Here is a 16,797-nt window from a genome sequence, read left to right on the forward strand (position 1 = left end):
TCCAAGGCATACCTCACTGTTTAGATTTTTAAATGTTTTACCCAACGGTAAACATCAGGTCTACTTGTATTTATGACTTTTATACTGGTTTTCCTTTATTTTACAGACCTGTGACTTCTGCATAACTTAATTTCCAAAAAATGTTTCCACAAAGTCTTCTGGGAAGAGCAATGTAACTGGGTACGACTTAATACGGAAAATAATTTGTTTGGTACACACAGGTCAGCTGAAAATAAACAGAACTTTGAATCAACAATAAATAAATACTGAATGAAAATGTACTTGGGTTTAAAGAAAGCTTGTCTTTCAAGTAAATTCCTATCTTCCCTAAGATCACTACCAAACCACATACTTGTATCCAGGAAACGTCCTGGGAAATTACCCAGAAAGCACAGATCTATAAGATAAACAATGACTGCATTACTTAAAGGGGTAGTTTGGATTTTTTGAAGTGTGGTTGTAAGAGGTTCTTATTCACAGTCAGTGTATTACCTACAGTAGATGGCAGTTGGCATGCCCCCAGTTTGGAGAAACAGACAGGAGAACTGCCACAGAAGCAATTCAGTATGATACTATACAGCTGAATATTGCTGTTATCAGTTTAGATGGACACTATATTGAAGATATTTTCACAGCTTTACCTCACAGACAGTGATTTTAGATGGGGAACTGAACTGAAAGGGAAACGAATCAATGCTTACTTAAAAGCCAGCCTGCACTGAAAAAACAGTAATTTCACAGTTTCTAATCTAACATTGCCTCAATCAGTTAGTTTGTGTCATTGTGTGATATTGTTGTTTCAGAGGTTTAGTTTGGATTCATGCACTGGCACAAACAAACTAACTAACATGACAGTGGTAGACCAGCAGCTCCTGTGTTCTGCAAGTTAAAATCGCTGTTTTTGTTTTGCTTCTGTACCCTGTTTGAAAGGGCTGTGTTACAACAAGGTAAAGTTGTGAAAATTCTAAATTCTAAATATAGCATACACTTAGACTGATACTGATTTTTTTTAGGTGGCTAAAATCTGTTTCACTGGTGCCTGCATGCAGAGCAGTGCATTGCTTAGTGTCCGTGCAAGTACTCCAGCCTGCTTCTTCAAACTGGGGTCATGCTGACCACCATCTACTGCAGGTAATACACTGACTATGGATAAGTACCTCATACAACCCCACTCAAAAAAATCACAACTATCCCCTCAACAGTACAACAACAACAAATGACAATGTGATCACATTTCTGACCAGGATTCTTGTTTTGCCTTTCTGGCAAGACAACATAATTTCTATCCAGATAGTTTAAGCCTACAGAACTACCATTAAAGAGGGTTTGTTCATTGCAAGTGTTAATGAATTTTAATTTTATAGCCCAGTCTTTAGGTCAACATTAAAGCTCTGACACAGCAAGCCTGAAGAGAAGCGCTCACTTTAACACATTCCACTTCACTACACCTGTATGGCATCAGTCTGTGAACATACACACCAATATAAACATGTTGTGCCACTGCCATTTCAGTCAAACGGTTTATTCTGCATTATGTACAGATCATCCTATTAAAACTCTTTATACAGTATGTACACATTCAAATGAATCACTATGTTACAAACGTCTGCAGTGGCAACAGCAGAGTGATGAAGGTTAAAGAAAAAGAAAGCCAAAGCAGTTGATCGTCTTCCCTCGATTTGAATTCACTGGATCCTGACACTGATCCAAGCGCTGTGTGTAACATGTTGACGTGGTGAATGGGACCACCTTTGTACTGAAGAAAGCTCAATTAAACAGAAAAATCAAAGTGCAGGCAAAGACCTCACCGACAGTAAAACTACCAAAAACAAATCAAACACCGTCTCACTCACATCAACTGAACAACTGGATCTGAGAACCCTCTTCCATCTGATTAGACTTACATTAAACACCACCTGCAGTACTCTTATTGCAGTAGTCGTTCTGGGGGGAAAAGGTGACGAAAACAAACAAAAAGAGTCTTGCTATTGCATTCTGACACAAACAGTCCAGATAAGTGGTACCGATCATTGCATCTCCTGGTAGCCTGAGTCCAACTCGACACAGTTAGAAACCTGAGCCTGTGGAAGGCGAGAGCCACGACAGAAGAGAGGCGATGAAGAACCAAAGCAACGACCAATCAGCTCAGAGTTCCTGTTGGTCCGCAGCAATATGTCCGAGTCAGAACGCATGGATCAGTTGTCTGGAGGGGGTGGAGATGATGGTGATGATGTCTCTAGCTTGCGAAGACGGCGACGTCTCAGCTCAGCAGCGTTGGGCTCTCCGTCCTCGTCCCCAGCCGCCACTGCTGCTTCGTCCATCTCCTCTTTTCTTTCTGTGTCCGAGGCAGTAGAAGTAGAGTCAGCTGGCTGAGAGGAGACGGTAGCTTCGTCCGCCTGCTCGGCTGGAAATGAAAAAATATATATATTTAATCCAAGGTTTTTGATTTAATAAAAGGATATCTTCAGTAATTTCCAAACAAATTTGCCTCAAGAACCCATAACTTCCAGTTATATTGATTTTCCACCATTTTGAATTTTTTGAAAAACATTTAAAATCGATCTCTTCCTAGGAAGTTTGACCGATCTGCATGAAACTTGGTGAACATAATCTAGGGACCAATATCTAAAGTTCCCTCTTGGCAAAAGTTTGAAAACTTACTAAAACTGAGCTTCTATAAGGCAATGAATATTGCAGAGGGCGTGGCTCATCACATAAAGGTGTATAACATCTCAAGGGTTTCACCGATCACCACATAACTGTGTAGGCATATGAGCACACATAATCTGAGGGGACCCCTCCATTATTGACCCCATCAAACAAAATGGGGGCGCTAGAGAGCTAATTTCTTATCTAGGCCTAACCGCCATATGGATTTTTACTAAACTTGGTATATATGTAGAACAGGACGCTTCAAGGTGACTGGAGAAATTTAACTCTAATTGGCAACTGGGTGGCGCTATAACAACAGAAAAATGCTTCAAAATGGCTAAAATGTGACCGATAGCTGTGGCTCCCCCTGTGGCCGAATGTTGGTTTTTTTTCTAATTTTTGGTATGACTAAGTCATGGTATGGTATGCTGTACATAATCATGGAAACTGTCAGTGTGTCATTCTGTCAGTCAGTCATTCTGTCTGTTCCACGTTTTTCTACTCACTGACGTGGTCAATCTATGTGAAACTGCACATAAGCATTGAGGATTGGCATAGGTAGAAGGTGACAAAGCTACCAATGGGTATGAACTAGTCTTTTATAGTTGATGTGAAATGTCAGTTTACTTACAGCTGGAAGAGTCCTTTTCCTTGCTGGGACTGTCTGTGCTACTGCCAGCTGCAGGAGGTGAAGCACTGCTGTTTGTCCCACTGGCTTCTCCAGTGCTGCCCTCAGCCCGAGGAGGACTGTGGAGAACACAGCAGTAGAAGGACAATGAGGCATTCAACTGAAAATTACATTTCAGGTCAATTCTAAGCTCTTCTGTTTCAGTCTTTTTAAACTGGTAAATTTTGACTGTATTACTCACATTAGTAAACTCAGTCAATTATCTTATTAATTAGGTAACAGCAACAGACTAGGCTCGCTGCATTTATACCAATTCACTCTTAATTTGTCTATATTTGGGAATATGCAACTTCAACTAAAGAAGGCTCAATTACGTGAGTGTGGCGACCGTGCTGAGGTAGTGGTGGATGTTGAGCATGGCGGCGTCCAGCAGAGTGTGAATGTTCTGGAGACACTGGAGCCTGGCTTCCAGGCCCCGCCGACCCTCCGCCTCCAGCTCCCTCAGCTCCTCCTCTGACAGCCGGGACAGAGACGGAGGAGGAGGAGGCATTGACGACACTGGATAAGAGGAGAGGAATTAAGACAGACCGGTCCAGGTGCAACAAACTTCGACATGGCTACAACAGCTCAGATGTGGGCACTAAGTAAGCTCTCAAAGAACAGAGAATATATGTATGAGGAATATGTGTGTAACACTTTGGCAAAATTTTATTTCAATTGTTTTATTCACAATTGTTCGATCAACACTCTTGACAACTTTGAACAGATTTGATGCATTTTGACACTAAAAAAAGTGTTGTGCATGTGGGGAATGCCAGGAACTTTCACATAGTGTGTCTGGACAGTATGTTGCCATGGAAATGCTCAACACTTCCTTAAACAAGAGGCTCAAAAGAGAAGTAAGACAATATGATCATCCACATGACTCACCCACATGCATCTAATTACACATCTTAATATGTCCATTCTCATAGAGAAGCAACATGACCGCCATCTTAGTATATAGAGTGTGTGTGCTTACCAAAGGGAGGAGGTGGTGGCATGGGCAGCCACGGTGCAGTGGGGAAGGGCGGAGGGGGGAAGGAGAAGGGGAAGCCTGGGATTGCTGATCCTGGAGCAGCAGTGCCTGCAGCTGCCTCCGCGGTCGATGAGGTGGGCTGGCTGGTACCTGATGAAACAAACACAACATGTTAAATGTAAAGCTATCCCAGGGTATAAGGTAAAGTAAAACAATAACACAAGACATGAAGTTAGCAATCTGTTTTAGATACTCTGGGTTTGATTATCTTTTTTCTGTTTTGTGGTGTGGTAAATTGGAGTTGATAATGTGTTGCATGAGAGCAGGAGTTATCCTTACCAGCTGCCTGTGTGGCCTCTGTGCTGCCCTGTGGAGCTTCAGTGGGACCAGGAGCTGCAGCTGCTGCAGCAGGGGGAGGCACTGCAGGGAAGGGACCCCAGAAGGGGAAGACGCCAGGAGGAAAGCCAGGTAACATGCCTGGAGCCACTGAAGAGGGAAACAGAACAAATGAGATACTAATGCTGGGAAAGGGTCCAAATATGTATTTACCAGTGGATGATTAACAACATAATTAATGTTCTCTGTGAAGGGGTAAACATGACAGACAAGACTACTTGTTGATTACACAAGGAAAGTTGGACTGAAAAACATATTGAACCAAGATTTCTGGGATAGTTTCTCAAAAGTTAAAGGGAGTGATTTAAAAAAGGTGAGACTTTCTAGGGACTGTTCACCCCCCAATTAAACTAGAATTACCACCCCGCGGTTGTATGCCTCTGCACACCAGTCAAGTTTCTCTTAAAGTTTACATCCATGTCTGTGAAAACATGGATGCTTCACACACATCTTCTGCCGACAACACAGATCTGTACAATCAGCACAGTTTCAAGGTGGACACCCAAGATGAGTGTGAGCAATTCAGTATCTGACCAAATGTCTCCCTGTCTGTTCCTGAGATATGACGTTGAATAGTGAAGCTGACCTTTAACCAAAAGGTCAAAGGTCAGCTTCACTGTACATCACAATGTTCTGCACAAAACATTATGCAATGTCTCAAGAGCAATGTCTCGTTCCAGAAATCATGACCTGGTTACTCAAGATGATCCACAGACCTTGTTGTGAGCAGTGTCATGTTGGAGAGTGTGGCATGTAAACATGACTGTAATGATGGTTATCTTAGTGGTGCTGGCAGAATTGAGTAGATGCATGTATCTTTGTGCAAGGTGATACAGTTGGCGAGTATAGTTCAGTAGAAAGAAAATAGTTCCTGTAATAGTTTTTATAATGTATTTTTCAAACTTTTTATGCACCACAAGCCGAGTGCCATCTAGTTCCATTATACTGGAGAGAAGGCAGACATCTCTATGGTTGATATCTCCAACACTCAGCAACTCACACAAAACAATCTAGACTAATGAATAGCACCACAGGTAAGAGGAAAAATATGTATTACTGATCTGGAGGTAAACCTTCTTTTTAATACTGCATTAATTTTTTACATGTCTAATTTTTCTACACACTTATCTTATGGTCACCAAAAACTCTGCTCATGAATGCAAACATTCATATAAAAGGTACACAGTGTCTGCGGAACAGGTAAATGTACTCTCAGGTATTGGAATGTTCAGTGTTGCACAAGGCATTTCTCTGCTCTAGTTTCCTCTTGTACAGCGGCTGTTTCACAGCTGAGGTCACCCACTTGACATGCGTTCTGCCCTGCCAAAAATTTGGGTGTAGCTGGGGGTCATGTGGTGCTGCTACAAACAGGAAGGCAAGGGTTTTGTGTTCCTGTGTACTGGTTTTAACTCTCACCATTGGCGGGTGGGGCTGCAGGGGCGTTAGCAGGGGCCGCAGGAGCAGGGGGCGGGGCCTGGGCAGGGGCTGGAGTCTGATTGTTATTGGATGCACGGAGGACGTCCATGCGACAGGTTGGGCAGGTCTGCTGCCTCTGAAACCAGGAGCGCAGGCAGCTGTGGGGAGAAATGTAGAATGACAGTATTTGAAGTACTGTGTAAACAAACACATAGCAACATTTAAGCACAACAACAAAACCAAAAGTTATTGTTCTAAGTCATGTTTAAGTTGCTAGACTGTTTAAATACAGGAACTGTGTGTGCAATCAGCTCCTGTAGATGCTGACTGCTTCCGACATCTATGCTGTTTTGTTTGTTTGCAGTCTATAATCTTTCCTGCTGAGTCAGGCCGCTGTCCACAGGACTTACCTGGAATGGAAAATGTGATTACAAGGTAGTTTCTTGGCTCCAGTGACCATTTCCTCTCGACAAATAATACAGACGTTGTCAGAGGCCTGCAGATCTTCAGGAGTAGCATCAGGGTATCTGAACACAGGCAAACAATAGAAGAGAAATTAATTTTTAAAAAATGAAGTTTGTGGCCAGATACCTTGTTTGCAAAAGTTTTATTCAGGCCTGCACAACATGTCTAGATGTATCGTCCAGTTGTAGATACCCCCGACTAAAGAATACCAGCATCACTGAATACTGTCCTGACAGAGGAGGTTACAAAATGTGCACATACACAACACCTAGAATATACTGATGTATATGATACCACTTGACCATGTTTTGTCTTTTTAATATATAAAATCAATAAGGGAGACGCACTGGGAAATGATGATTTTCACACATACAACACAGGGCAATCACGAAAGGCTAAAGATAACTCACAGTGTGTTCATGTTGCGAATGGCTCTCCGAGACATTATAGCATCTGTAACAGCTTTCTTGAACTGCCTGAGAAAAACAAAACAAAACAATATTTAACTCAAAACACGCCTCAAATATTAATCAAATAATATCCAGTAACTCAAAATTATATTTGTTTGTGTAAAAGGTATCATGTATGTGTCACTTAAAGTATGAAATGTCATCAAAATTTAGAAATGACAAAACTCTTATTCCTTACATTTTCAGAATATTTAGACCTATGTGAGAAGTCAAAACATAATAAACCTTCTGACCACCACACAACTGCTCACCTCATAGCCAGATACATGGGCCGAATGGCAAACAGGGGGAAGGTGTGGACCTTTATCATGATGGTCATGAAGGCAATGTACAGGAGCACTTTGATGAAACCTGGAATAAAAACATCAGCGAATATTTGAGTATGGCTGCCACTGTTTTGTCTTGAACTGCACTCACACAAGGCCTTTTCACACTACACTTAGACTTGGGCTAAGGGAGCCATTAGCCTGGTGCTAAGAAAGTGTTCACACTGGCATAATCCTGACACACTCCAAGTGGGCTAACCCACTAGCCCAGGGCTTCCTGGCCCTGCTCCACAGTAGGGTTAGCACCTGAAAATGGACTTAACCTGGGGCTAAAAGTTCCCAGTGTGAAACGTAGGTAAGTTAACAACAGAATTTAAGAATGTTAACGTGAGAAACGTGTTTGGGCTGACATTCAATCCAGGGCTAGTAGAAGTGCAGTGTTAAATCATATAGTCCTGGGCTTAGGTTTAGCCAGGGTTAACAGTGTTTGTGTGTGAAAAGGGGCCAGATTAGCTCTTAGCGAATATGCATGTTGTGAGTGCAGTGTGAAAAACCAAACTGACGAGCAGAAAAAACAGCAGTGAAAAATAATAGCCCAGCATCATATTTTGAACAACAGCTGAACACAGTACCTGTGAAGAGCTCTGTGTAGAGCATATAGACGGCCTTGTTGTCCCAGGGATTCTCACTCTGCAGGTCAATAGTGTGCAGAAGGTACTTAATGAAGGTTGTCAGCACCATGGTCAGCAGGATGGCATACTGAGGGGCATACAGAGAGGACATATCCTATTGAGAACATCTGTGTCCTTTACTGTGTGTGTATATTAGCAAATGCTATCTGTTGCAACTGTGTGGTGACACGAGAACAAGGTATGAAAAGGACTAAAATAAGAGCAAATAGTGAAGCAATGAGAGGTTTCATTTCCAACATGTTTCTTTTTAAATCTTTTTTAAAATTCTTATATTATTGTTGCATATTTTATGCCATTTCCTTTTTGATTTTAAATAACCAAGGGTGCGTTAAATAAGCCTTTTTACAGGTAAAAACACAGAGCTAAACCTCAGCTTCAACTTAAGTATTACAAACCTCAAATCCAAAAACAAGCTGGACTGAGGCTCCTCGGGTAATGATGCTGTGACAGGCATGGTTGACAAACAGGAAGTCCAGGACAGCTAGCAGTCCCATGAGAGCTGCAGGAAATAAAGAATACTGAATAACACATTTGTGAGGAGGCTGCAGCATCTACAAACAGGAGAAAACAATACCTTTGTTTCTGCCCAAAATAAACAAGTACATTGTAATATCTATACTGAACTTGTTAAATCTATCCCCAGATAAATAGACTCCATGGAGGGCTGCAGCGGTATACTCGTTTCAAGGTATACTGTGGTATGAAAATTGATGAGTTATCTTACTGTGTGCGTGTGCTTAACCACGATGTTGAACACTTGACACTTAACTTTAATGCTTTTTAAGACCTTTTCAAAATAATTTCTAAACAAATTTTAAACAGATTCTATGAGGTAAGTTAAGGTAAGTAGTATATGTGGTCCCATGCAGAGGTGGGTCTTATATAGGATTTTCCCTACAGGTAGGTGCAAGTATAAAATAAAAACACAGTGTAAGGTTCAGGGGTAAATTTATAGATTTGTCACATCAGATATGTGGACTTTTACGTGGAGCTTTGTGGAGCTGCACCTGGCCTTATGTGCCAATAGCAATGATTTGCATACAGTTTCATTTAGCCTCAAGACTTGTTTCATAAGCAGAGTCAGTACAGCAGAAAGAGATAGAGACAGAAGTCAAAGATAAAAAAAAGCCAACACAGAAGGGTGGAAGAACGATTTCTGATAGGCTGATAACGTGTACTTACATAACACTCTGAAGTGAAAAATCCAGGATATGTTTGGACTACGTTCCATCTGACAGAAAACACAGAAACAAACATTATATAGATGTTACTTAAAACATGTGAGGTCACTTGTGTCTATCTTATCAGTGAATAATCAACTATGATTCTGTATCACCTTGGTATATGTGATTGCCAACATCATTACAGGAGTACAGAAACCTGTCACATATTACAGTTTGTTTGATATTCAGCGGAGTGCTATCTAGTACTAGCAGTTTGATAAAGCCTCTCACCAACCTGGAAATGAGTTAGCATTTTCGCACTTCCGGTTGCCTCATCTTGAAGTCAATGGGTTTTTTGAATGAGTTTTTGGTTAGATGCCTAAATGAAGGTCTGTAGTTCACACAAGCTGTAGAAACATTCATGTTTTGTTCTAAAATACGTCAGTAAACACCCCACTGTTGAATTCTAAAGTCTGTCTTAAAAGGGCAGCTGCTAAAAAGTGGCTAAAGTGGCTATCATCCCTTGCAGCACTCTGTACTTATCAGCTCACAGTGTGTCACAGTAAGGGCCCATTTATGCTAAATCTGTAACTGAATTATAAGTCGCACAATATCAGATAACACTGTTTGTGCAACTCTTGTATGCCACACACCATCTGTCCCATGCTTCCTTTCTACCTTTAACAATGTACTGCATACGGACACAGTGGATTAAGTACACTGTGTACTATGCAGGATCAGGAAGTTGTTTCTCTCTCATCACTCACAAAGTCCACCCGGTCTTCAGCCAGCCAGTGGAAGCACTTGAGGAAGAGCAGGAGTGTGAAGAGGGCGACGAAGCGAGGGGAGAAGTCGTCCCTGAACACAGTGAATGCCAGGCACGTCTCGGTCACAGCGTACCAGGAGCGCTCAATCAGATGCTAAATGTATATAAACAAAGACGCCTGTTAAATACACTGCTGTCATTTACAACTGAGACCATTACATATGAAAGTAAATGTTGGTCACGATGAGTCAAGCGAGTTATGGGTATAAAAAAAGGACTCTACCTCCATCTCTGCAGCCCTTAGCTGTCCAAAGAAGACCTTCCTCATGAACTTTCCCAGCAGAAACACCAACACAAAGGCCTGAATGTACAACACCTGACACCAGAAACCAAAAGCGGATTAGTCACAATGTTGCCGACATGGCCTTTGAGGACATATTATCACTCTTAAAGATATTACTACAGGTACAATATCTAAATAACTAAAACCAAACTTCACTTTAGCTTTGCTCTTACCGCCATGCTGGGACTGCTCTTGGTGAGGTAGACCACAGTCGGGTAGAATTGGTGTTTGAGGAGGTAAGCGTGCGCCACCACAGCCCCAGTCAGCGCCAGACTGGTGGCAGTCACCAAGGCTGCTCGCACCATTTTGGACTCAGCTACAGATACTATGGTGAGGAAACAGATGAAGGGACAAAAGAAGAAGGTTGTTGAAAGTGAAAGCTGACTAATGGAGCGGAGTGGCATGTAAATAAAGGGGGTAGCACTTTGCTGGATCATTTTGGTCAGACATCTCTCTGCTGTGTTCATTTTACTCAGACAGATTGCTTTACAAATTATCTGCAAATATAAAACATGTGGTCACAAAGCCTTGACAACCTGGAAATCTGCTTTGCAAACTATGTGGTCATTAGAGCTGCGTGCAACTAATGATTATTGTAATTGATTCATCTGATGATTATTTTGACAATTAACTGATTGTTAAGTCTATAAAATGTCATAAAGTTGTGAATAAATTCTCACAAATGCTCATAAATAAATGCACATCCCAAAGTGACATCTTGAAATTGCATCATTTGTCCAACCAACAGTCCAAAACCCAAAGGCTCTTCATTAACTATCATACATGGCTAACAAAGGCAGCAAATTGTCACAATCAAGAAGCCAGAACCACCAAATGTTTGACGCTTTTGCTTGAAAAATGAAATAGTTGGAGATTAATTGACTAATAGATTATTCGACTAAACATTGCAGCTCTGGTGGGCATCAATCAATAGAGATAGCTTTTGAAAAATCATCTCATCCCATCATGTGCACCCTCTCGCTCAGTTTATATATGGTGCCTCTCATCCAAGCAAGCCCAACCTTTCAGGATGTTTAAACACAGTAATCAAAAGATATACTGTAAATTTTGATATTTAAGGGTTTATGGGATATTTGGATGAAGCTGCATTGAAGAGTGTAGGTTTGCTGTAATGGAGCTGACAATGACCTTGTCTTGCTCAAGTTTGCGTCACAAAGCACAGAGAGCTGACACTTTAACTGAAAAACACATTTCATGGTTATCAACATTTGGAGTGCATCCACAGCTTAAAAGATAAAGTAACTCAGGTTTACATTTTATTAAGGCTTAAAGTTATGCAGAACTGAGGGCGACAGGCTGTCTGCCAATAGTGTCCTCGACTTCTCAGTCAGAACCCTCACTCCTCCACAGTGCCAGCCTCTCGCCCACATATGGTAACTTCTGGCTCCAAAAAACAACATGGCGATGGCCATAATGCCAAATTTAAGGCTTCAAAACAAACCAAACTACAGAAAATAAAATGGAGCTACAGCCATTATTACTAAAATCTATGTGAACAGCACACTATACTAGTGCTGGGCAAGATACCGATATTACATCAATATCATGATATGAGACTAGATAGACTTTGGATGTTATAATGTCTTAAGTGTTGTCTCTTCTGTTTATAAAGGTTGCATTACAGTAAAGTGTTGTAATTTTCTAAACTAGCTGACTTTATATTATTTGTCTTTACCAACTTTTTTTTAAATGAAAAATCTCATTGTGTAAATATTTTGTGAAAGCAGCAATGGTTAACAATGTTGAAGCAATATCATTATCAATTTGGGCAAGCCCTACAATGCAGTCTTATAAACTAAAATGGCCCAGTACTCTGATAATGAAATCTAGGTGAGGGCAGTGGATTGGCAGAGAGGAAGATTTCTTGGACCGATGGCTGAATTTTGAGAAAACCTGAAGAAATAAAGTATCTCACCAACCTATGTGGATTTTTCTAAAATGAAACTGTTGGGCCAACACCTACATTACTCTGGCCATGTATGAATCATGTCCATATCTCAGACGACACTGATGTAATTTTGACAGCACACGTGAAAATCTCAAGAATGGAAAGTAGCATTTTCAAAACTTAGATGATTGGCTCCATTGGACACATTGCAGTTCAGAAGAAAGCAATACAATTGTTACTGACTGGGATAGTACATTTGCAGGAGTCAACATGGTTACTGTTGCCCTTTGCTTCAAAGAAACTGTAGGGATTTCCTCCAGGGTTTTATATTAGCCACAGTGGTTGTCAAGTATGAACTACACAAGGGGAGCTAAAAGAAGGCCTTAAAGGTTGTTTGAATAAGATCTGGGTAAAACAAATAGCTGTAAACTTGCCAGGTGAGCAAAAGTATTAAGAACCCAAATCTCAATCCTATCACCCTTTAAAATTACCAATCTGAATAGTGCATTTTAATGAGCTTTAATTACTAGGACGTCAAGGGAAAATATCTCTTTGTAGAATATTATGTTCCCCCTTTTTTTTTTTACCTGATATATGAACTCATACAACATTACATTACAATATATCTCCAAGTCATTAGCTGAAGTATTAAGTAAATGTGATTACTGATCTTTTATTAAGCCAGACAACACAGCGCTGCATCATACATTTACATTTTTAAATAGTAAAATGTTCCAAATTAAACGATTGCTTGCTTTGTTTCATATCCACCTGCACAGATGCTGAGCAGATCTGGTTAGCATTGTGTACACTCCCACTATTGCATCGATTGAATCACTCCCTCCTGTGCTACAGTTGTCACACTGAATGCAACATAATAAACTAGCTTGTCCCTTATTTCCACTTAAAATTATATAGCTAAACACCAACATATGCTTCCCATGGGAGGAAGCAGCTCTTTTAGCTTGCTAACATTAATGCTAACGAGGTAAAATGAAGTCTCAAAAATCCGACCAACCCTCTGAGACCTTTCAAAGATAAAGACAAACTTACCACAGCTAGTAAGTTAAGTTAGTTACATACTTCTAAGAAAGCTGAATACATACATTTTTGTACAAGTAGCGTTACTTCATTCCAGAGACCACCTAGTCAACTGTCAAAGACAGGTAATTAGGTTAGTTAGCTAGTGTTAGCTAACGTTAGCTAGCTAGCAGGTAACGTTACAGCTGTCAGTACTCTGCGGGACTCACCAACTCGACGTGTGCGGAAGGCTTACTCCTTGGTTAATTTGACGGACGTCTCCTTGCCTGGTAAAATCCCTATAACCTTAGCAGCTACTCCATTTCGATCGTTTCACGGTAGCCTCTCTATAATATTTATAATGCTCGCCCTTATTCGTCTGGCTACGTGTTTATCTTTGGCTTGCTCCTTGGGAGCCACCTCACTTCCGGCTGTAAGGCAATTTGACGCAAGAGGAATTTCAAGCATCACTGACACATTGTCTGATTTGCTTGGTGTAAAAGCAGTTAGAAAGAGACTTTGACTTACATACTTAATTAATTGATGTTTGCATTTAATTGCACGTTTTATACAATGTGTCGTATTGTAAATATTTAAATATTAGGTGACCCACCTTTTAGGAGAGTTACGGTAATACAACGTGGACCAATAGCAAGTTGTCAGGCTGGTTAGTGAGGGAATACTGCACAGGCAGAAAATAACTAATAATACTAATAATAAATATTAGTACATTGTGAATTACGCCAGAGGCTAAATGAAATATGTCTAAAATATGTTAAAAGTATGTTTAAAGTAGGAATTATCCCGCTTTGATTTCAAAGCTCTTGCTAATTATGAGTTTCAGACTAAGAAATTAAAGTTTGTGTCACTGATAATGCTAGCTACTAGAGGTTGTAATTCAATATCTGATGGGTTATGGTTTGGTCTTTCCACCAGAAACTGTTGTTCATCAACAATGTAAATGAAGGGAGAGTTTCCAAAGGCTGGGGTATTCATTAAAATAACAATAGGTCTTAATTTAGCAGATCCAGGAGTGTTAAATCAAGGGCAACTGGATTTGTTTCAGTCTTGAAGACACTTTGCATTTCATCCAAAGGCTTCTTCAGTTAATAATAACTTTATTTATAGAGCTATCCCAGAGCTTTGTGGCCCTGACAGCAAAACCACAGCTCTATAGTTGTAACTCTAGATTGAGAGACTGTTAGATTTTTTTTTTTTTTTTCAGATGATCTTAGATTGCGTGCACTTAGATGAAGGCATAACAGCTCACAGATGTATGCTGGTCTTAGGTCATGTAGTGCCTTAAAAGTAATGAGTAAAACATTAAAATAAATCCTGAAGTTAACAGGAAGCCAGTGCAGGATGCTAAAATGGGGGTTTTGTGATCTTTTTTGGACCCTCTTGCTGCAGCAATTTGTACAATCTGAGGGCATGAGCATGCTGTATTGGTTAGGCAGGTAAAGAGTGAAATACAGCGGTCAATTTTAGGGAAAATAAAGGCATGATTAAATTTCTCATATTTAGAGAATAATATAGATCATGATTGTTTAAACTGGAATCAAAGATAACTCTTTGAGGGGCGTTGGTGGCTTAGTGGGTAGAGCAGGCGCCCCATGTACAAGGCTGTTGCTGCAGCAGCCCAGGTTCGAGTCCAGTCTGTGGCCCTTTGCTGCGTCATCCCCCTTCTCTCTCCCCCCTTCACACTTGGCTTTCCTTTCCATTAAAGGCAAAATGCCCAAAAAAATCTTAAAAAACAAAAGATAACTCTTTGATATCGACCACTGGACTTAAATTAGGAAATGTGTCATTGAAGACTTAAATGTTTAGTGGCCCAAATAATATTATTCCTGATTTTTCTTCATTGAGTTAAAGGAAGTTATTAGACATCCAGCACTTGATATCACTTAGATATCTTTTAAAGAGGTCTGTCTGTTGGGGGATTCTGGTTTTATAGACACATAAGAGTTGAGTATCATCAGCATGACAATGGAAAGAGATTTTATGATTGAATATTTCTCTGCCCAGAGGAAGCATGTTATAGAATAGAAGAGGACCTAGGACAGAGCCTTGAGGTACTCCGTAGTGCTTAATGGCAAACTGTCTGTTTGAGAGATAGGAGATGAACTATTTGAGAGTAGTCTATCACCCCTACAAGCTACAGACTGCAGCAAATCATTTGCTAATCCAGCAAAGCTAACCCTAGCTCCAAATGTGGCTGTCTGAAATGTGTGTTTTATATTTAGATTAGGATTACTTCTCAGATGAAAAGTTTAAAAAGAAAACATTCAATGTTAATGGCCTTAACATATTATTAGGAGGAAAAAAAACTATTAAAACGATATGCAACCAATGTTAAATAAAAAAAAAAAAAAGCACATTAATGGCTGCACCTCCAGTCACCAGTCTGTAAATATCCTGCGGACGACACCACCCTCATTGGATTCATCTCCAGCGGGGATGAATCTGCCCAGTGCCAGACTGACCAACTGGTCAAGTGGTGTGGCCAGAACAGTGTGGAGCTCACTGCTCTGAAGACAGTGGAGATGGAAGAATGCAGTCCCACCTGCCACCATCACCCTCAGTCAACAATTTGGAGTCCTTCTGCTTCCTGGGCTCCTTCAGCTCCCTCATCATAAAGCACACAAGATTATGCATGTCCTGCAGCAGCTGAAGAAATTCAACCTGCAAAAGTCGGTGATGGTGCACTTCTACACTGGCATCATCAAGTCCATCCTTAACTCCTCCATCACCGGACCAAAGATAGACTGCAGCATATCATTCGTTCTGCGGAGAGGGTTACTGAATGACCCATCCCACCCCAGACACAAGCTCCATGAAACACTCCCCTCTGGAAGGAGGCTGTGGTCCATCAGGACCAAAACCTCGCATCCCAAAAACAGTTTCTTTTCAACTGCAGCCTGCCTCATCAACAAGTCCTGCGACCTCCACTGACTCAGACTCCTACCCTGACACACTCCTAACATTACATTGAAGGGGAACACCATCACAAATTGACATCACAAAAGTGAGTTTTGGCTCTCTTTGTTCATGTTTACTATACTACTACTATATACTACTATATTTTTGGACTGTCTTAGACCATAGTAATAAAGTGAATTTTGAAAAGGGGCATAGTTTCTCTTTAATGCACACCCTACTGTCATTACTATCATCCCTGTTGCACATATCCTTACACCAATATTACACTGTGAACTTTGACATTATTACATCGTGCATGTTTCACATTTAACTGTAAATTTTCTTAATTCTATTTTATAGTTGTTTTTTGCAGTTTAAATGTTAAGCACTACATCATAACCAAGTCACATTCCTTGTGAGCGCAAAGGTTAAAGTTCAAAGGATAAAATCACAATTAATTTAGCTTAATTTATTTCAGTCATTGAAATTCCCTATTGCTGTCTGTGTTTGCTGTGGTGCTTTTGTAGGTTTGCCATAGCAAAGATAAGACATTTTAAAACTGATGAGTGTTTTGATTGTATTAACATCTGCACATAATACCAGCTATTTAAACAAGTATAATCATAACTGGACCAATATCCAATGGAGAAAACTGGGCAGTCAAGTGTTGAAAA

At 40.5% G+C, this 16,797-nt stretch overlaps 1 protein-coding gene across 1 annotated transcript; it reads right to left on the bottom strand.

Moving 5' to 3' along the window:
- Positions 1-1,501: 1,501 nt before the first annotated feature.
- syvn1 (synovial apoptosis inhibitor 1, synoviolin) lies at positions 1,502-13,623 on the bottom strand. The gene is made up of 16 exons (XM_049585342.1): positions 13,435-13,623; positions 10,449-10,600; positions 10,216-10,308; positions 9,934-10,086; positions 9,186-9,234; positions 8,399-8,502; positions 7,944-8,070; positions 7,297-7,396; positions 6,986-7,051; positions 6,521-6,637; positions 6,111-6,268; positions 4,638-4,784; positions 4,302-4,448; positions 3,655-3,838; positions 3,284-3,399; positions 1,502-2,404 (listed from the first exon to the last, which is right to left on the bottom strand). The coding sequence occupies exons 2-16, from the start codon at positions 10,578-10,580 to the stop codon at positions 2,196-2,198; spliced, it is 1,902 nt and encodes a 633-aa protein (XP_049441299.1). The 5' UTR covers positions 10,581-10,600; positions 13,435-13,623; the 3' UTR covers positions 1,502-2,195.
- Between the last annotated feature and the right edge of the window lie 3,174 nt (positions 13,624-16,797).

This window comes from Epinephelus fuscoguttatus, linkage group LG9 (assembly GCF_011397635.1).
Source record: "Epinephelus fuscoguttatus linkage group LG9, E.fuscoguttatus.final_Chr_v1".
In the NCBI taxonomy this organism is placed as follows: Eukaryota; Metazoa; Chordata; class Actinopteri; order Perciformes; family Serranidae; genus Epinephelus; species Epinephelus fuscoguttatus.

Bases quoted from the DNA above. Each gene is read 5' to 3' on its own strand.
- syvn1 (XM_049585342.1), bottom strand. From the start codon at position 10,580: ATGGTGCGAGCAGCCTTGGTGACTGCCACCAGTCTGGCGCTGACTGGG. The intron at 9,235-9,933 runs GTGAGTGATGAG...GTTTTCTGTCAG, and splicing joins CTGAAGACCGGGTGGACTTT to ATGGAACGTAGTCCAAACAT. The intron at 8,071-8,398 runs GTTTGTAATACT...TATGCCCCTCAG, and splicing joins AGCTTGTTTTTGGATTTGAG to TATGCCATCCTGCTGACCAT.